Source organism: Ictidomys tridecemlineatus, chromosome 10, assembly GCF_052094955.1.
Source record: "Ictidomys tridecemlineatus isolate mIctTri1 chromosome 10, mIctTri1.hap1, whole genome shotgun sequence".
In the NCBI taxonomy this organism is placed as follows: domain Eukaryota; kingdom Metazoa; phylum Chordata; class Mammalia; order Rodentia; family Sciuridae; genus Ictidomys; species Ictidomys tridecemlineatus.
In genome coordinates, this window is record NC_135486.1 from 137,995,722 (window position 1) to 138,016,281 (window position 20,560).

The 20,560-nt window shown below is 53.3% G+C and overlaps 2 protein-coding genes across 2 annotated transcripts; one reads left to right on the forward strand and one right to left on the reverse strand.

The window, feature by feature from the left end:
* Positions 1 to 15,390: 15,390 nt before the first annotated feature.
* Cldn9 (claudin 9) lies at positions 15,391 to 17,165 on the forward strand. Its single transcript, XM_005337767.3, has one exon. It carries the CDS (start codon positions 16,071 to 16,073, stop codon positions 16,722 to 16,724), a length of 654 nt encoding a protein of 217 aa, XP_005337824.2. The 5' UTR covers positions 15,391 to 16,070; the 3' UTR covers positions 16,725 to 17,165.
* Positions 17,166 to 17,366: 201 nt separating this feature from the next.
* On the reverse strand, positions 17,367 to 19,835 carry Cldn6 (claudin 6). The gene is made up of 2 exons (XM_040277909.2): positions 19,650 to 19,835; positions 17,367 to 18,655 (listed from the first exon to the last, which is right to left on the reverse strand). The coding sequence occupies exon 2, from the start codon at positions 18,637 to 18,639 to the stop codon at positions 17,974 to 17,976; it is 666 nt and encodes a 221-aa protein (XP_040133843.1). The 5' UTR covers positions 18,640 to 18,655; positions 19,650 to 19,835; the 3' UTR covers positions 17,367 to 17,973.
* Positions 19,836 to 20,560: the final 725 nt, after the last annotated feature.

A 20,560-nucleotide genomic window follows, 5' to 3' on the forward strand; every position in this document is an offset into this window, starting at 1 on the left:
CCAGTCCTCCCAAGGGATGTCCAGGGGTTTCTCCAGGATTCTGGTTTGCGTACTGACCCTGAATGGGGGAACCATAAGCTATTCCTGCCCCAACTTAGCTGGTTATCCCTCCCTCTCACAGGTCCCCCAGCTCAGAGTGTCTATGGAGCAGGTACTGAGAGGCTGGGAGAGGCTGGGGGCGTGGCCAGGAGAAGGGAGGTGGGTCCCAGGCCCTGTCTGAGGGCCATTTAGCACCTTAGTCTTTCTCCCTCTTCCCAGGCTCTGCGGTTCCCATAACTCTGGGCCAGGTGGGCATGGTTGGGCACGAGAAGGTTCCAGGGATATGGAGGAGAGGCCCATAGTGGGGGCATCCTGGGTCCCTCACCTCCTCTCCATCTCTTCTCTAGGTATTGGGGAAGGCACGCAGCCCCAGAAGCCAGGTAAGCCCTTTCTCTCTACCTTTAGAAACTGCCCACTGCCCTTAAGGCCCTAGCCCTCCCCAGCCCACCTGACTCCACAGGGTACAGGAATGGGCTGGGCGCAGGAGGCTTCCTGGGGAAAGGGGTCCAGTCAGGTGAGAGGGTAAAGAGAAGGGAAGGAGGGACAAGGTAGTCCTGGGGAGGGACAAGATCTGCCTATCTGCCATTCGAATCAGGTAAGTCCATTTCTGTTCCTCTTCCTGACTCTCCTATATCAGCCCCTCCCCTCATGGCTTGTTCTCCTCCCAGGGTACACACCAGGGAATGGCCAGGAGCTCCCACCAGGTGAGTGCAGGGAGCCTCAGCAGGGGAGAGAGAGGCAGAGGGTTCACTTCTAGGGAGGGGCTGTTGGTCTGAACAGGCCTCTGGCTTCCCAGCCCTGGGTGTGGGCATGAAAGCTTGGAAGCCAGGGGAGTGAGGAAACTACCCATCTCCGTCCTGTCCTGCGCCTCTCCTGCCCTTGCTCCAGACCCCACCCCCATCCTGACCCTCATTTCCTAATTTTCTTCTCCAGGATATGGCAATGGAAATGGGCTGTCGACCCAGCCAGGTGAGGCCACTGAATGGGCCCTTGGGGGATGACAGGTAGGGTGGGCAGACCGCAGGAGCTCTTGGCCTGTGTGACCCTTGGAACTAGGCTTTCCCCAGCCTGGCAGAGGTCTCCCCTTGGATGCTGTGTCCGCCTAGCGGCCACTGCAGATTAATGACTTGGTCTGGCCTGAGCCTCCTGGGCAGCCTATGGCACAGATGCCTTGAGCTCACTCCCCTCTCTCTTCCCTTCCCCCTACTAGGTCCTTGTAGTGGGGGAGTCATTCCACTGCTCCTCCCCAGGCCTCCCACTCCAGGAGTTCCTTCAGATAAAGGGGGTGGCTGGAGCCAGGAATCCCAGCCCACTCCCCTAGTGCAGAATGGCAAGTTCCCAGGTCAGTGTAGAATAGGATGAGGGGGGCCACAGGGAGGTACTTGTCCTGGGAGGGCCTGGGTTTGGCTCTGTGTCCTGCTCTATCATGTCAGCTGACACCAAGGCAGTGACTTCTCACACAGTGAATCAGCTGAGGAAAAACCTGGCTCTGGTCCTGGGAGTCTGCCTTTGTCCCCTGGCCCATGGCAGGCTGCAGCCTTCTCAAGCCCTGTGCCAGGCTCACTCCTGCTCCTGCCTCCCACCTCAACTTTCTTCCTAGCACCAACCCCAGCTATCCAGTGGGGCATAAAACCTCAGAAAGCAGATAGAAGTCTTTCTGCCCTCAGGCCCCACTTCTCAAAGGGACAAACCCTCCACCGGGCCTACAGTCCCTGTCTCCAAGCCAAATCAGGGTCCTCCTCCATCACTTTTTTTTTTTTTTTTTGAGACAGGCTCTAAGTTGATGATGCTGGCCTCAAACTCCCAATCCTTCTGTTTAGGCACCTAAGGCCAGGGAGTCCCTCCTAGAGTGGATCTTCCATCCCTCTTGCTATTTTCTAAGCTCTTTTCCCCTGGTTCTGTTGTCTCTGGATAGGGAGATTCCCTTCTTCCTTCTCAGAGTCCCTTAGGTTCATACTTGCTCCTCAAGGAGTTAGGGAAAGTCTCTGTCTTCCATCACTGACTTCCATTCCCCTCACAGGCTACCAGCCTCCCAGTGGCTCTGGACCAGGAGCAGAACAGGGTGAGGAGGCTCTTCAATGCACTCCTGCCTCGATTCCCCCCTCACACTTCCACCTTCTCCCCACCTCCCCTGCCTTCTGTTGGCCCAGGAAGAGGGGGAGCAGAGGCTGGGCCATCCCTGACCCTTAGCTTCCTCTCCCGCAGGCTTTGGTGGTGGTGACCTCTAGCTGCAGGAAGTTGGTGAGCCCTCCTGGCCTGACCCTCAGGTGGAGCTGGCTTCTCCCTTATGGCGAACCCCCTTCTACTCCTCTCTCGTCTCTGCTGCTTTTCTTATTTTCCTTCACATATTTGCTACCTGCTGTGCCATAATGGTGGCTGGAACTGTGAGTGATCCTGTGTCAGGTGAGGGTCTGTCTGAAGCCAGGCGGAAGAAGGAGCAGCTTTAGAAGCTGCCCAGAGGGAAGTCAGAGGTTTCCAGAGGCAGCAGCCAGAATTTGAAGTTGCACTCTTGTTCCTGAACGAGGACGGAGGGAGAGACCAGGCAGTGGAGTAGCTGAGATGAGCCCTCTCCAAGTGGCCTCTGAGTTCTGAGTTAATCTGCCTACCTTTCCCATCACTAAAAGTTGGTCACCTGACTCCCCATGCCATCCCTGACTCCACCCTCCAATCTGTCTCCTGCAGGTTTTGGTTATGGGAATGATGCTCTGGGCACTGGGGTCTCCCTGGAGGTCCCCCGAAAGCAAGGTGTGGCAGGATTCGGGGGAACTGGGGTGGGGAATGGGTGTGCTGGGCCCAGGGCTTTTCTCTCTCTGAAGTTCTCTCTCCTCCTCCAGGGTTCCCTGAGGCCAAAGACTTTAAGAATAGTGAGTCAACCCAAGGGTCAAGATGCAGCCCAGCAAGGGGAAGGGACAAGCCCAGGGGCTGGGCTGGAACAACTAGAATCTCCTCCAGGACCTGATGGGGAGGCTCTTGTGTACCCCAGTGTGGGAGGCCATCCTGGCACGTGATTTGAGTTACCTCCCTGGCTGGGTGAGAGGGGCTTAAACACAGCTGTGTTAAAAGCATTCCCCACCTTTTCCCAGGTCCCAGGGCTTGTCCGTGCAGAGGCGTGCCTGGCCACTGACCTGAAGACCCAATTGTCGTCCTTGACCTTGGGATGCTGCCCCCCTTAACCTTCATTGGATGGGATTTTCCATGGAATTTTTTGTTCCCCAATAAAAGCTCACTCCCTGGCGTGCTCTCCCTCTCTCGCTAGTCTCTTCTGTAAACTCTTCTGTAAACGTTAGGTGGCTTGGAGGTGGGAGCTAGGAGAAGCTGTCTAGGAGCTGGTGTTAAAGGTAATGAGAGTCTGTCTCTTTAATTTAAAACTCCCTAGTAATTTCTTATGAACCTACCTTCTTTCATGAAGCCCGTGCTGGTCCTGTGGCAGACCCCAAAGTAGAAGCTTCAGCCCCCTAAGCAGACAGTAAGAAACAACTTGTGGGAGCCAAGGATCTGGGAGTGGGTGGGCCTCTGAGGACATGGTGTGATGGGGTCTCCCAGGAGTCAAGCTCTGGGAGGCAGGGGTGCCTACACCATCTCTCCTCCTGCAGAGCTCCCACAGCACCCCAGATAGAGGGCACGCCCCCATCTAGGGGGGGTCCCCCTCTAACCTGGGTGTCGGGGGTGGGGGGAAGCTCAGATACCAAGGCACCCAGGGTAACGGGCACTCCACCAGCTAGGGGGGAGGCCCCTCTAACTTGGGGGGGGCGGGCTTGGATACCTGGGCACCCAGGGTAGAGGGCACTCCCCCCTCTAGGGGGAAGGCCCTTCTAACCTGGGGGGGGACTCAGATACCATGGCACCCAGAGTAGTGGGCACTGCCCCCTCTAGGGGGGAGGCCCTCTAACCTGGGTGTTCTGGGGGGGGCACCTCGGATACCACAGCACCCAGGATAGCGGGACTCCCCCCTCTATTGGGGAGGCCCCTCTAACCTGGGCATTCTGGCAGGGGAGCTCAGTTACCAAGGCATCCAGGGTAGCGGGCACTCCCCTTTCTAGCGGGGAGGCCCCTCTAACCTGGGTGTTGGGGGGCAGTGCCGGCACCCAGGGTAGCCGGCACTCCCCCCTCTAGGAGGGAGGCCCCTCTAACCTGGGTGTGTGTGGGGGGAGCTCGGATACCATGGCTCACAGGGTAGCCGGCACTTCCCCCTCTAGGGGGGAGGCCCCTCTAACCTGGGTGTGTGTGTGTGTGGGAGCTCCCAGGTCACCTAGGGTAGAGGGCACTCTCCCCTCTAGGGGAGAGGCCCCTCTAACCTGGGTGTCAGGTGGGGGGAACTTGGATATCATGGCACCCAGTATAGAGGGCACACCCCCTCTAGGGGGGAGGCCCCTCTAACCTGGGTGTGTGTGTGAGAGCTCAGATACCATGGCACCCAGGGTAGAGGGCACTCCCTTTCTCTAGGGTGGAGGCCCCTCCAACCTGGGTGTCGGGGGGAGCTGGGATACCATGGCACCCAGGGTAGCAGGCACTCCCCCCTCTAGGAGGGAGGCCCTTCCAACCTGGGTGTGTGTGTGGGGGAGCTCGGACACCAGGGCACCCAGGGTAGAAGTCACTCCCCCCTCTAGGGAGGATGCCAGGGGAGTGCTCTACCACAAGCCACAATCCCAGCCCCTCTCAGCTCATTTTTAATTGCATAATTTATAATAATGGGATTGAGGCATACACCAAACCTCACTACACTATCCAGGTTCTGGATAAACCAGCAGTTAGGAGCTTCTGTAAACATTGTTGGAATTCCAGTCTGAGTTCTCTAAATCCAGCGCATGTAATTTGTTCTAACTGAAATTCATAGGCTTTCAATTAGAAATTCATAGGCTGGAGCTCTGGCTCAGTGGTAGAGTGCTCATCTAGCACGTGAGAGGCCCTGGGTTCGATCCCCAGCACCACATAAAAATAAATAAATAAAATAAAGGTGTTGTGTCCAACTACAACTAAAAAATAAATATATAAAAAAAGAAATTCATAGGTTTTTGTTTTTACACTGAATTAATGATTGTTATGGTTTGGATATGCGGTATCTCCCAAAAGCTCCTGTGTTAATTTAGGAGGTGAAGTGATTAGAATATGAGATTTATATCTTATTCAGTGAATTATTCCATTTGATGGATTAATTATTTGAATGGGTTACTGGGTTCTAACTGTAGGCAGGTGGGGTCTGCCTTGCATTATATATTTTGACCCTAACCGCTCCCACTCCCTCTTTGCTCTCTGGCTGTCTTGAGCTGAACACCTCTCAGCTGCCATGCCCTTCGGCCATTATGATCTACCTCAGATCAGGCCCAGAGCAATGGAGTTGGTGACCATGGACTGAGACCTTGGAAACTGTAAGCCCAAAACACTTTTCTTCCTCTGAGTTGTTTTGGTTAGGTATTTTAGTCACTAACAGTGAATTTGTAAACATATTCAAATAGTCTTGTCTTTTCCTGCCCCAAAACATAGAATGAACCACATTCCAAGGCTTGCAGTTCTGGGGAAGAGGTTGATACCACCTGCTCACAGTGCCACTAAGCAAACTGTTTCAGTGAGGGAAGTATGATAGCCACCCTCCCCTCAAGCCTTCTTTCTCAGGATCAAATCAAACTCAGGGTCTCATGCATATTAGGCAAGCACTACCACTGAGCTACATCTCCAGCTGGGTGATATAACCTTAATATCTAGAAATGTTCTAATAATATATATATATATATATATATATATAATCAAGAGATTGAACCCAGGGGCACTTAACCACTGATCCCCATCCCCAGATTTTTTTTTTTTTTTTTGTATTTTACTTAGAGACAGAGTCTTGCTGAGTTGCTTAAGACCTCACTAAGTTACTGACTTTGAACTCACTATTCTCCTGTCTCAGCCTCCAGAGCTATTGGGATTACAGGCGTGCACCACTGTGCCCGGTTATACATTCTAATTTTGAATAGATTGACCATGTTCTCCTTTATTCCTGGAGCTACCAGAGTCTCATCCATCTTAACATTAATTGTTAACTCAAATGCTAAGTCCTGTCACTGAACTCTGCATTTGAATCATGGTCTTTCTGTAAACTAACTGAACGAAAATCTACATAGACCTTGACCCACGCACCTACCCAGAAGTATCATTCTGGAGTCACTGTGGACAAACAACAGAACCACACACTACAAATTGGCCACAGCTGATGAGCAGGGAATGCAATCTGTGGGTTGCAGTGGCTCAGCGAATCCTCAGGCCAGGTGGGGGCGCCCAATGAGCATTTGCAGCGCCAGGTCTCAGGGATGGGGACGGAGACTGCGGCACCACGGGACACGATGATTGGATGGATTGCGGGAAGGCGGGAAATAGAACTTGATGGAGTGCTCTGAGCCTCTGATTGGCTGCCGAGCACAGTTTGAGTCAGCTAGTGGAAGAGATGCTGGGCGCAGCTAGCGCACCGGCCTCTGATTGGATAGAGCGCGGCGGCCCCTCGGATTCCCTGCACAGACCTCTGCGCGGCGCCGGGCCACGGTCCCGGGGTTCGAGGCTACAGAGGGAGGGCCAGATCCTGGGCGATTGCAGCAGCCAAGCTGGCAGCGCGGCTGCCCCGCTCCCGCTCGCACCCGCGGCTCGTCCGCGGCCGCGTTCACTCCCGGCTGGGCAGTGCTCGCGCGTCGCTGCCGCCTACACCGCCGCCTGCGCTATCCCTGCCGCACCCACCGCTACCCGGCCTGCCGCCCGGCTTCAGCTCCAGTGCCCCTCCGCCCTCGGCCCTCGCCCGGGCTGAGCTGCCACCGCTGCCCGCACTCCCGCTGCGACCCGAGCCTCTGGCGCCCTGGGGCCCCGGAGACCACTTGACGCTGCCGGAGCTGCCGCCGGAGGCCTGCTCGCCGGCGCTACCCGCCGCGGCGCTCGCCCTGCAAGACTTGCCCCGCCTGCCTGCGCCCGCGCTGCCGCCCGCGCACCTGCCGCTACCTCCGCTGCCCGAGGCCGCGATGGCCACCGCGCCGGGGCCGGTGGGCGCGCGCGGCCGTCCGCCCCTGCTAGACGAGCCGCAGCAGCAGCCGCTACCGCCGCTGCCTGCTCGACCCTCGCCTTTCAACCTGCTGGCGCCGCCCACGCCCCGCGACCCCTGGCCGCTGCCAGTCTTCCCTCCGCCCCCACCACCGCACTTTTTCCTGTCACCGCCTTTCTGACTGACCCTCCCGAGGCCGCGGGCCTCAGGGCCAGCGGACAGGTGAGTGGACAGTCTTGCCTAGACAAGGGTAGATTCAGAAGGCGTGAGTCAGAGCCCAGACTGGGGACCAAAGAAGGGTATCAGGGCAGTAGCCCAGGTTTGGGGAAGAAAAGCGTTTAAGTCTGACCATAAAGTCCTTTTAAGTAAATTGGGGGCTTTTTTCCATCTTTCTCTCCAGCCCTGAAGCCTCTTGCAAGGTTATTTGAGAATGTAACTCATCCCAGTGCTGATAACTGGCTGGTGTTCAGGCAGCAAGCAGGACTGCTGCTCATGGGGAAGGAAATGGGGATTAAGGGATGAAGACAAGTTTAGAGTGCTTCAACCCATGTCCAAAATGAATCATTTGGGGCTGGGAATGTGGCTCAGGCGGTAGCGGCTCGTCTGGCATGCGTACAGCCCAGGTTGGATCCTCAGCACCACATACAAAGAAAGATGTTGTGTCTGCCAATAACTAAAAAATAAATATTAAAATTCTGTCTCTCTTTAAAAAAAAATGAATCATTTTTTCCTGATAAGGGGTCAGGATGCCATGGCTGAGGCCCTCCTCTGTTTACCCTTGGAAATTCTGATCCTCCCAGGTCTTAGTCATACTTTTTCTGAAATAGATCCAGGGGTCCTGCTGACCTCTAGCCTTGATGATGGACAATCGATACTAGGCAGGAGGATCACATACAAGGGCTGTGAAGTCATCCTCAGGGGACTGGAGAGCTCCAGGCTGAGTCCTGAGAGGAAACTCCTGTAGTCTCTCCAGCCTTACTGGCCTTCCACCCCCACCTGGCCAGTTTCTGTACAGGCAGTGCAATTCAATGAAGTTCTTTGTTCTACAGGTGGCAGAGGCTCAGGTAACCACCCAGGCGGCTCATCTCCATCACCGGCTTCTTGACAGCAGCAGAGCAGTGGTAACAGGAAGTTGATCTTGACTTTGAAGGACTTGTTAAGAGCCCAGAACTCACCAGCAAGAAGGGTAGTGCATTAGGTTCCCATGTCTGTGATAACACCACAAATTGAGTGGCCCAATTCTGCAGAAATTTGCTTTCAGTTCTGGAGGCCAAAAATCCCAGATACAGGCCTTGGCAGAGCCTCTCTCCCTCTGAAGGCACTAGGGAAGGATTCTTCTTGCCTTTCCCAGCTTCTGGTGGCTCCGGGCCCTCCTTGGCTTGAGCCTCTTCACTCCAGTCTCTGCTCCCTCACAAGTTTCTTTGTGCCTGTCTCACATCTCCCTGTTTTCCTCTTATAAGGACATCTTTCCTTGGAAGCTTGGATGTGGGGGCCCACACTCAATCCATTAATCTCATCTTGAGATCCTTCTTGTAATTGCATTTGCAAAGATCCTTTTATCAGAAAAGGTAGCTTTTTTTTTTTTTTTTTTTTTTTTTTTTTTTACTGGGGGTTGAACTCAGGGGCACTGGACTACTGAGCCACACCTCCAGACCTAGTTTGAATTTTATTTAGAGACAGGGTCTCACTGTGTTGCTTAATGCCTCACTTTTGCTGAGGCTGGCTTTGAACTAGGCATCCTCCTGTCTCAGCCTTCCAAGCCGCTGGGATTACAGGTATGCACCATGGTGCCCTGCTCAGGTTCCACATTTTATTGTGGACCCACCATGCAGTCTATACTGGCAGTATCTTCTCCCCTATTGGGCTGACCCATTTCCCTACCTGTCTTCCCAGAACTTCAAGGTCTTGTTCCTTACTGGCCAGGGCTCTGGGTGCCCCTGGAGCCCTTGGGCAGGAGCCTGGGTGCTCTGGATAAAGCTCTTACTGGCACCAGAAAAAAACAAAGTGACTGTCTTTCTCCTCTGAATTATGGCCAAGTTCCCATTCTGTTAACTTGCTGCGTCTCCACTTTATAGTGTGTAGCCCTCCCCTCAACTAAGAAATGGACACCAGAGACAGTAAATACCTTCCTTTAAAGACAGCACTGTGGGGACCCCACCCCCAAAGCTTGGGAGTCATACCTACTGCTGGTTGAAGGAAAACAATCACCACTGATAATAAAGTTAATTGTTACCCATTCATCTCTGTCTGTTCAGGTTTACAAGTGAAACTGCCCTTATGTGCCTGACAAAAGTCTTGTCCAGGTCAGTCCCTATATCAAAGTGTAGGGGTGCTCACTCAGAAAATGCCTGAGGTGGCCCTGGAGGTAGGCAGGACTCTAATTTTTCATCTTGCCTCAGCCTCCCAAGTCTCTGGAATTATAGGTGTGGCCACCAGTTGTGGCTCACGTGATGTGTGTGTGTGTCCCTTTAAGCCTAGAGTTATCTGAGGTCAAGCAGTAGTGACTGCCCAGTGAGGTCCTGGGGCTGACTAGAGCAATGGTGGTTCCCACACTAGGGGCTAAGGCCAGGAGAGAGTGAACCAGAGGCTGGGGGTGGGGTGCTTTCCAGGTAATTGATAGTGGAGAAGGGAACTTTCCACAGTGCCAGTAAAAGCAGGTACTTAGCCACATCCCCAGCCTCCCTTTTTTTTTTTTAAACTTTTTTTTTTTTTTTTTTAGTGAGAGAGGAGAGAGAGAGAGAATTTTTTAATATTTATTTTTTAGTTATCGGCAGACGGCAGATACAACATCTTTGTTTGTATGTGGTGCTTGCACTATCTCTTGAGCCACATCCCCAGCCCTCCCCAGCCCTTTTTATTTTTTATTTTGAGATACAGTCTCATTAAGTTGCTTAGGGCGTCACTAACTTGCTGAGGCTGGCCTGGAACTTGTGATCCCCCTAAATTGCTGGGATTACAGTCATGCACCATCCCTTGGTGCCAGGCTTGGTATTTTTTTTGGGGGGTGGGTGGGAGGGAAACCAGGGATTGAACTCAGGGGCACTCAACCACTGAGCCACAAACCAATTTTGTATTTTATTAGAGATGGGGTCTCACAGAGTTGCTTAGCTCCTCCTTGTTGCTGAGGCTGGCTTTGAACTTGCTGTCTTCCTGTCTCAGCCTCCTGAGCTGCTGGGATTACAGTAATTTCTTTAAGGAGTTAAGTGGTGCTGGGAATGGAACTGGGATCTAGCACATTGTAGGCAAGCAGGCATCATTGAGTTACAGTTCCAGCACCCCCATCCCTTTTTGCTATATTGGGGATTGAACTCAGAGGGTTTTTTTTTTTTTTTTAGAGAGAGAGAGAGAATTTTTAAAAAATATTTATTTATTTTAGTTTTCAGCAGACACAACATTTTTGTATGTGGTGCTGAGGATCGAACCCAGGCCGCACGCATGCCAGGCTAGTGCGCTACCACTTGAGCCACATCCCCAGCACCTCAGAGGGGTTCTACCACTGAGTTATATCCTATCCTTTTAATATTTTTTATTTTGAGGTAGGGTTTTACTAAATGGCTTAGGCTGGACTCTAATTTTTCATCTTGCCTCAGCCTCCCAAGTCTCTGGAATTATAGGTGTGGTCATCAGGTGTGGCTCACGTGATGTGTGTGTGTGTGTGTGTGTGTGTTTTGTGTGTATTTTTTTTTTAAGTGCCCAGGACTGAACCACTGGGCCACACCTCCATCTCTTTTTATTTTGAGATAGGTGACACTAACTTCCTTAGGGCCTCACTAAGTTTCTGAGGCTGGCCTTGACCTTGTGATCCTTTTGCCCAGACTCCCTAATGGTTGGGACTGCAGGTGTGTTTCACTGTGCCTGGCTCTTGTAATATTTTCTGGCATCATCCTTCAGATTATAGTTGATTTGATTAAAAATAGTCAACCTGGGCTGGGGTTGTGGCTCAGTGGTAGAGCACTTGCCTAGCATGGGTGAGGCCCTGGGTTGGATTCCCAGCATCGCATATAAATAAACAAAATAAAGGTCAATTGACAACTAAAAACAAAAAAGAATAGCCAATCTCTCTGAGGATGAGGGGGAAAAGGCACTTATACATTGCTGGTGGGACTGCAAATTGGTGTAACCAATATGGAAAGCAGCATGGAGATTCCTTGGAAAACTTGGAATGGAAAAGTCATTTGACGCAGTTATCCCACTCCTCGGTTTATACCCAAAGAACTTAAAAACAGCATACAACTGTGATGCAGCCACACTGATGTTTATAGCAGCACAATTCACAATAGCTAAATTGTGGAACCAATCTAGATGTCCTTCAGTAGATGAATGGATAAAGAAAATGTGATATATATATAATGGAATTCAGCATTAAAAGAGAATAAAATCATAGCATTTTCAGGTAAATGGATGGAGTTGGAGAATATTATACTAAGTGAGGGAAGCCAATCCCAAAAAACAAAACAAACAAACAAACAAAAAAAAAAACAAATGCTGAATGTTTTCTCTGATAGGAGGATGCTGATCCATATTGAGGATGGGCTTGGGGGGGAGCATGAGAGGAATGGAAGAACTTTAGATAGGGCAAAGGGGAAGGAGGGGAAACGGGAGTAAGAAAGACAGTGGAATGAGATGGACATCTTACCTTAAGTATGTGCATGAAGACACGAATGGTGTGACTCTACTTTTGTGTACAACCAGAGATGAATAAAGGTGTACTTTATATGTGTTCTATGAGTTGAAATACATTCTGCTGTCATGTATAACAAATTAGAATTACAAAAAAAAAAAATAGCCAATTTCAGCAAAAGAGAGGCACCAAGCAACTCTGTGAGACCCTGCCTCTAAACAAAATACAAAATAGGGCTGGACATGTGGCTCAGTGGTGGAGTAACACTGAGTTTGATCCCTGGCACCCCCCCCCCAAAAAAAAAAAGCAGGGAGTAGGAGACCCAAGGGCTCATCTACCACTTGTCCCTGTTCTGATCCCGTCTATGGCATAATCAGGTCCAGCTGCAGTTCTTTTCTGGAAGGAGGGAATGGCAGGCTCTAGAGGAATGGGTGTTGGGGAAGCTCACTGGGAAGAGCCCCTGCCCACTGTAGTCAGAAGGGGCACCCAGAGCCCTGCCCCTCCCCTGAGGGAGCTGGCTCTGAAGTCGACCAGGGCTGCTTCAAGCTTGTCCTAGTTCCTGAGTGTAAGCTCGGCCAAGGTTCCCCAGCACTCTGGGCTGGTTCTTCCTCTGAGCTGCTGAGAATTACCAGGCCTTCAGGTTTCCTCTGCACTTACAGGTTAAGGACTGGCTTCTCCATCAAGAAATCAGTTCCTCAAACTGGCAGGGGGTGGAGCTGCCCTGGGGACTCTTGTTGTGCCGCCCAAGGCTACTTACTACTTACACAGTCCCCTTCCCCAGCTTTGGCCCCTTTTTGCCCTACCAAAGCTGAGCTTGAGCTTCTTCTGTCCACCTGATCCTCTCTGTCGCTCCCAGAGGGAACCAAGACAAAGTCATTTTATCACTGCAGTACAGGGCTGGGCTGATGGAGGGACACTGAGGCCCCAGCCTTGGTTTCTTCCCAGAGCAGTACTTTGTAAGTTTCCCTCCCCCATCTCTTTCCTGCTTGGGTGAGGCAGGGCAGGGATTCTTGTGGATATGTTAAAGTGCCTTTTTAGATGGTAACTTTGCTGAGCAGGCCAAGTTTTCCATATCAATGACATTCCAGCTCCTGTCAGTCCCTGAGTCGACTCCCAATTTAACCCTTCAGTTCCCAGGATCCAACTCCATCCACGTGGACCGGGGAACCCAAGAAAGGGCCTGGGATATTTCCCTTCTCTTCTATGCCCAGTGCTTCAGGGAGTAACACTTTGTTTTATCATAGAGACATGTTGAGATTTGGGTGGAAGGTGACTGAGCTAACTGGGCCACCAGTGGGCAAGCCTGGCAGGCACTGATCACTGGGGAGGTACGTAAGTCCTACAGTGTGTATTCCTCTGGGGCTGGCTGTTCCTGGCAGTGTAGCACTCTGCTTGGCTTCCTGTACAGACACTGAGCCAAAGAAGGCAGGGGGCCTTCCTGGGGGGTGTCCGGGCTCAGCTTACTGGGTATGTGCAGCCCCCCAGCCAGTTATGATGTTATAGGCTTAGAGTTACCCAGGAATTCCTGGGCCACTGAGTCAAGGCCAGGTTGTAGGGTAAACAACTATCCTAATTTTTTTGGAAAGCTGGGCTCAATATTCAAACTTCCCAGGGGATAAAAAGCCTGTTGGGGAGGGGGCACACAGCTGCCTAGGACAAGAAAGAAAGGGGGGCAACCCAAGGCAGGTGTACAGCCCAGGACCCGGCTCTCCCAATCAAACTGGGGATACTCAAACTGGAATGTCCCAGGTCAACTGGGTGAGTTGGGCACCTGAGACCTAAGGCAAGAGGGTTTTTATTTCCTGGGCCTGGGGAAGAGGAAACCCCCTATTTGGAGCTGCCTAGGGTAGGGTCCTGTCCGTGGGCCCTCTGGATACCCAAGCTTGCTGCTGCCACCCGACAACTGCCCAAACCTGTGCGGCTGGATTCCTGGCAGCCCCTGAAGGCCACAGAGGGAGCTCACAGTCAGGCTTGTCTCTATTTGTCATTCTTTCCACCAGCCCCTCATCCTTGAGATACAAGCCCCAGGGGCTGGATGACCTGGATGAACCCAACGCCATCACTGGAGGGCTAGGGACCAGCCATTGTCTAACCCACTGTTGTAGGTTCCCACCCTACCCCTGCCACTGTGGAAAAGGCGCCTCCTACCTCCTCTGGTCTAGAGCCCTAGGCCAGCCCCTCATCCTGGAGGGCCTGCCTCCTGTGGGGAAGCACAAGGCACTGGTCTGGTCTCTGGCTCCTTTTTTTTTTTTTTTTTTTCTCATGTGGGGAGGTTCTCAAGCTTTTGGAGATCACAAACCCCTTTGTCAATCTGATGTAAACATAAACCTCTCTTCCAAAAAGTGTTAAAATTCATACCCAGGGCTGGGGATGTGGCTCAAGAGGTAGGGTGCTCGCCGCCTGGCATGCGTGCGGATCCTCAGCACCACATACAAACAAAGATGTTGTGTCCACCGAAAACTAAAAAAATAAATAAATAAAATATTAAAAAAAAAAAAATTCATACCCAGAAGGAAGGTTCCGGCTCCTGGGTTCTAGTCCCAAACAACCTGGACCAGGTGTGCAGAAGGGGCACCTCCCAGTCCTGCCCTTACCAGTTTCTGGTGTCTGTGGCTAGGTCAGTTCCAGTCTCACCCCCAGCCCTCTCTTTTTTGGGAGGAGACATGGAGGTGAGAGACTGTCCAGGATGAGGGCCCACTCTGCATTTTTCAGAATCCACACACTTCTTTGGAAATCCTATGAATGCTCCCTTTTCAGATAATTATAGATGGTGGCTGACACCTGTAATTCCAGTGATCCAGTAACTGATGGGAGGCTGGAGCAGGAGGATCACATGTTCAAGGCCAGTCTCAGCAACTTAGCAAGACTAGTTAGCAATCTAGTGTGAGCCTATCTCAAAAAATATCCAGGTATGTATCTCAGAGGTAAAGTGCTCCTGGGTTCAATCTCCAATACCAATAAGTAAAAGTAATAATAGTCCTCAGGGATTCTTTGTCCCCAGAGAAGGGCTTGAGGGAGTTCCTGAACCTCCCACAATGACAGGCACACGTGTGCAGGAGTGTCTTCCTTGGAGGATGTAGGTCCCTCAAAGTTTCTCAAATGGGTCTTTGATGCAAGGAGGTTAAGGAGTTGACTCTCCATGATGCATTCCTGGTAGGGGTCAGAATTTGAGCAGAGGTCTGTGCGATTCTCAGGCTGCCCCCAATGAGGAGGCTCCCAGGGCTCTTTCCTGCCGACTGGAAGGTGTGGCTCAGGGATACCAGAATCTTCCAGGTGTCTCCCCCAGGGAGGCCTGACTGGCTGCACCCTGTCCTGGGATGCCTGCCCTTTCTTGCTCCAGGCCTGTGCGCCCCACCCCACCCCTGCTCGCCTCCCCAGCAGGCTCCTCTTTGTCCCCTGGTCTCTGGAGGCTTTCAGCAGCTCAGCTCAGCCCCCCAGATTCGGCAGCGGGGGTGGGGCGGGCACACCTGAGCTGAGATAGAAGGCGGGTAGTTTTCTAGGCCGTTGTCAGGGCAATGCCACCTGAGCTGGGCGCCAGGCACCTGTTGCCCAGGGAACGGCGCGGGCGGGGCCCCTCCCCCGGGAGCCACCAGAGCCACTGGGCTGAGACGGAAGGCAGATCAGATTCCGGAGAATCTTGGGCGGGTAGGGGGACCGAGAGGGGGTTCGATACTCGGGGAGGAGGGGCACATTTGCATCATGAAATGAGGCAGGGGGATGACAAAGGTGGCATGGGAGCGGCCAGGCTCGGAGGGCAGGCTGAGACTCCCTTTGCCTATTCCTCCGTCCCTAGCCAGTTACCTCGGTACCCCATCTCCCCTATTCTTCAACTTGCCCCACCCAGTCTTCTCATTCCTGGTCCCTCCAAAGCAGAGTTGTTCTTCCTCCCTAGGTCGCCAGGTCTAGGTAGACCCCCTCCCACTGGCCCTGAGGCTCCCCTACCGTCCCTCCCACGCACCTCTAGCTCTCCTCCTCCTCAACCCTCAGGTCCCACGGCCCAATCAAGGCCTCCCAGCCCTTGGCTCTGCTCCTCCCCTGCTCGGTCCTTAAAACCCCGCCTGCAGCCAAGACCCGCAGAGGCCCCAGGTGGCACCTTGGCTGGTGCTACTCAGAAGGAACCAGCGAACTGGGTGAGCTTGGCCTGACCAGACTGCAGGAGTCTGAGGGGCGATAGGCTACCAAGGGGACATAAACCCCTCAACTAAGTGGGACAGAGACTGGCTTTTGTTCCGTGAGGATCTGACACCTGCAAGAGGCCTGCAGATGTGAGGACTGTCCTGACCTAGAGGCTTCGACTTATTCTCCCCTCTCCCTGGGCACTGAGACCCACCCACCTGACTCGTCTGGTCCTCTCTGTGAGTCAACCAGACTGCTTGGGGCTGGGGAGACCTGACTGAGGGGCAGATGGCTTCAACTGGTCTTGAACTCCTGGGCATGACCCTGGCTGTGCTGGGATGGTTGGGGACCCTGGTTTCCTGTGCCCTGCCCCTGTGGAAAGTGACCGCTTTCATCGGCAACAGCATTGTGGTGGCCCAGGTGGTGTGGGAGGGGCTGTGGATGTCCTGCGTGGTGCAGAGCACTGGCCAGATGCAGTGCAAAGTGTATGACTCGCTGCTGGCACTGCCCCAGGACCTGCAGGCCGCGCGTGCCCTCTGTGTCGTAGCCCTCCTGCTGGCCCTGCTTGGCCTGCTGGTGGCCATCACTGGCGCCCAGTGTACTACGTGTGTGGAGGACGAAGGCGCCAAGGCCCGCATTGTGCTCACTGCTGGAGTCCTCCTGCTCCTCGCAGGCATCCTGGTGCTCATCCCTGTCTGCTGGACAGCCCACGCCATCATCCAGGATTTCTACAACCCCCTGGTGGCTGAGGCCCTCAAGCGGGAGCTGGGGGCTTCTCTCTACCTGGGCTGGGCTGCAGCTGCACTGCTCATGCTGGGTGGCGGGCTCCTCTGCTGCACATGCCCCCCACCCCAGTTTGAGCGGCCCCGTGGACCTAGGCTGGGCTACTCCATCCCTTCCCGCTCAGGCGTGTCGGGGCTGGACAAGAGGGACTACGTGTGAGGAAAAGGCTTCCTTCAGGCATCTGCACCTTCAGACTCTGATTGCACCCTTGCTTCTAATCACCCCTTCCCTTGTGGGAGCCTATTTCTGCACAGCTGGAGCCAGACCTGGCGCTACAGATGTTCTCTGCTGATCTGGCTGAAATGACCCTTACTGGGGTCGAAACGGGGCCAAAGCTGTTGGTGCGCCAGACCACCTTGTCTCCCTTGTTTTCTTCTGTTGTCCAGGACATAGACTGACCTTTCTTCCTCTGAACCCCTCCCCTGCCCCAGGAACAAAGGACAGCATCTCCTTGTCTCCAAAAGAGATTGTGCTCTCCCTGCTTGGTCCATTTTGGCCCAAACTTCACCTGCATAAATAGGCCCTTTGGGACCAGCCAGCCTGTCAGTTCCCCAACTCTGCCCTCAAGTCTGGAATCTGGAATAAAAAGAGATCTTGTAATCAGGTTTCCTTTGCTTTGTACACTTGACTCCCCTGAGGTGTGAGGCCAAGGTCTGCTTCAGGTCCTGCCCAGTGAAGAACCTTTTTTTACACCATGGGGTCAAACCCAGGAAAGGATCTGGGACAAGAGATCATCATTGACTTGCATCCTCCTCCTCTAGCCAGGCAGGGCACTCCATCCCCAGCAAAAGCAAAGGCACAGAAACAAAACATACTTTATTTAGTAAAATCTCGTGTGGGCCAGACATGGGCAGATGTGTGCAGGGTTAGAGGTGTGGGTGGTGGGGTCTACAGCACAGCTGGGACCAGACTTGGGGAGAGGACGTGGTAATAATGGAGGAGGTAGAGGTCAGAAGACAAAGTGGTGGGCAGTCCTTTGGTAACTCATCAGGAGTCCTTCCTGGCCTGATGAGGAGGGGTGTGGCTGTCCATCAAAGTCTAGAGAAGCCCAGTCCCCAGAAATAGTGGGAGCTCTCCTCTGGATAGGCCATCTTGTGGTCCCAAAAGCCACAGCAGCAAGCAGCCTTCACTTTGGTCCCACAGTTCCAGCTTGGCTTCCAAGATGGTGTTGTTCAAAGTGAAGAAAAATCCAGACACAAATTTATCCAAAGGTGAAATATGCCAACAGCAGAGCCCAGGTGGGAGTCTGGGTCATCTTAAAGAGATACCTTCCCCTCCCCCATTAAAAAAAAAAGCAAAAAACAAGATAAGAACCAAACCCAAAGCTGTCAGGCATCACCACTTCTCAATGGCTCCAGCTCAAGGGCCAAGGCTCCCTGGTTAATGGAGCCTCATTCCCCTGCTAGCATCAAACGTAATTCTTGGTGGGGTACTCAGAGGGTCCCCGAGAGGGGGAATGCGGGGCAGATGCTGAATAGCGGGCCATGTAATGGCTGGAGCTCCGGGCCTCTCCAGAGGGGCAGGTGCAGCACAGCAGTCCCCCACCCAGCATCAGAAGGCCACAGGCTGCCCAGCCCAAATACAGGGAGGCCCCCAGCTCTCTCTTCTGGGCCTCAGCCACCAGGGGGTTGTAGAAGTCCTGGATGATGGTGTGGGCTGTCCAGCAGACTGGGATCAAGGTTAGAACCCCTGAGATGACAAAGATGATCCCAGAAGTGAGCACCAGGCGGGCCTTGGAATCCTGGTCCTCCACACAGGTGGTGCACTTGGCCCCAGCAAGGTAGACCAGAAGGCCAACCAGGGCCAAAAGGAGGGTGATGACACAGAGGGCACGTGCAGCCTGCAGGTCCTGGGGCAGTGCCAGCAGCGAGTCATACACCTTGCACTGCATCTGGCCAGTGCTCTGCACCACGCAGGACATCCACAGCCCCTCCCACACCACCTGGGCCACCACAATGCTGTTGCCGATGAAAGCGGTCACCTTCCACAGGGGCAGGGTGCAGGAAATCAGAGCCTTTACCCAGCCCAGCAAAGCTAGGACAATTCCCAGGATCTGCAGACCAGCAGAGGCCATGGCAAGGTTGAAGGGGCTACATTACATGGGAGAACAAAAGCAGAAGAATGTTAAAGGGTGGCTGGCCCGGACCTTATGTCACAGCTGTGACCCCACACAGGATGCCAACAGCAGGAACCCCGGGAGTTGTCCACAGGTCCTGATATTGGAGCAAGCTGTACTCTGTGAGCCTCATTTACTCACGGTCAAAATTAGCATTTAATGCCTCCCTAGTTAATCACCTCTTCCCCAATAATTAAGGTTGCCCAGGTTTCTCCTACCAGGTGCGGCTGTCCAGCCTGGCCCAGCCCTGGAGGGGCAGGCAAGGTGCGGGGGACACAGGAGTTCCTTCTGGAAGGCCACCCCAATCACTGCCTGGGTTCACTCTCACTCTCCTTTGAGGGGCCAAGGAGTGAGCCCTCAAAGTTGGGGAACTTTTTGTGCGTATTTAGACCAAAAGACCATGTTAGGGTCCCAAGAGGAGATAAAACCCGAGGGTCTGTTCAGCTGTTCCTCCACCACTAAGCTGGCTGCACCTGTGTTGGTCAGGCCCAAGATGTCGGGCTCACCATCCGAGGGGGATCTGCTGGATCTAGCTACCCGAGATTTCGCCCCCGAGTGCGTCCCTACCCTCCTCTCCTTCCCTTTCCACATACTATGGCTTGACTCTGTGCGAAGGCACCCGGACGGGTTCCACCACAGACCCCCTGGGCCACAGCTACAAGGCACTGAGCGCCGGGAGGGGCTTAATGGCGCGCGGGCCGCAGGGTTCCCTCCCGCAGGTGAGGGGGAGGGGAGTCCCGCCCTGGAGAGGTAGGCAGGTGGGGGAGGGGCTCGCGGAGTTTCGGTGCCTTTGTCCCTGGGGAGGGGGAGGGGCGTTTAACCTTTCTGGAACTGCGGAAGGACTGGATCCCCTCAATACAGCCTCATGCCCAGGGACTCGCCCACCAGGTGGCCCCGCATGCGTCCCACCCAAGACCCCTGCGCTAGGCTCCGCGAGGTGTGTCTCCCAAGCCTAGCCCCGGGCTCACCTGCGTGAAGGACCTGAAAGATCCGTAGGCCGAGTGTGGGGACGGGGGCGGAGACGGGGGGTCTTAAAGAGGCAATGACGTCACTGGGCCACCTCCCCCGGGGAGGGGCAGAGACCCCGACCCGATCGGCAGTGGGCGCGAACGCTTTCCAAGCTAGTCAGAGAGGGGCGCTAGAGACCCAGACTGCTGCACCTGCAACCGGTTGGGATTCGGGGACCCGGGTTGGCTGACACCTCAGCCACCACTTATTAGCACTGTGACCTCGGGAATTCATTCAACTTTCCCAAGCCTCAGTTTTCTACTCTGAAAAATGAAGACAGCAAGCATGCATTTTAGTATGTATGTCCTAAGGTATAAATTAAAGAGAACATTATTACACTACTGGAGTGACTCTGAATCATGTACAGCCAGAGGAATGAGAAGTTGTGCTCCATTTGTGTACCATATGTCAAAAAAAGTTCTACTGTAAAATTAATTAATTTCAAAAAGGAACATAATTTTTGCTATTGTTGCAGCCCCGGAGGGGGGGGGGCCCTTAAGAAAGCAGCAGTTAGCCTCACGCAGTGGCACAGGCCTGTATTCCCAGCGGCTCCGGGAGGCTGAAGCAGGAGAGTTCAAAGAAAGCAGCCTCCGCAACTTAGCGAGGCCCTAAGCAACTCAGTGAGACCCTATCTCTAAATAAAATGTAAAAAAAGGGCTGGGGATGTGGCTTAGTGACTAAGCGCACCTGGGTTGAAACCCCAGCACCAAAAATTAAATTAAATTTTAAAAACCATCAGTTTTTAAAGAACTGATTTAAAGAACCTTTGGTCATGTATAATTAATTGGAACAATTTTTTTTTTTTGTAAAGAATCTTTGAGAGGACTGGGATGTAACTCAGTGGTAGAGTGCTAGTGCAGGAGGTCCTGGG

What these genes read in the sequence shown, in the direction of transcription:
- Cldn9 (XM_005337767.3), top strand. Translation starts at nt 16,071, where the DNA reads ATGGCTTCAACTGGTCTTGAACTCCTGGGCATGACCCTGGCTGTGCTG.
- Cldn6 (XM_040277909.2), bottom strand. Translation starts at nt 18,639, where the DNA reads ATGGCCTCTGCTGGTCTGCAGATCCTGGGAATTGTCCTAGCTTTGCTG.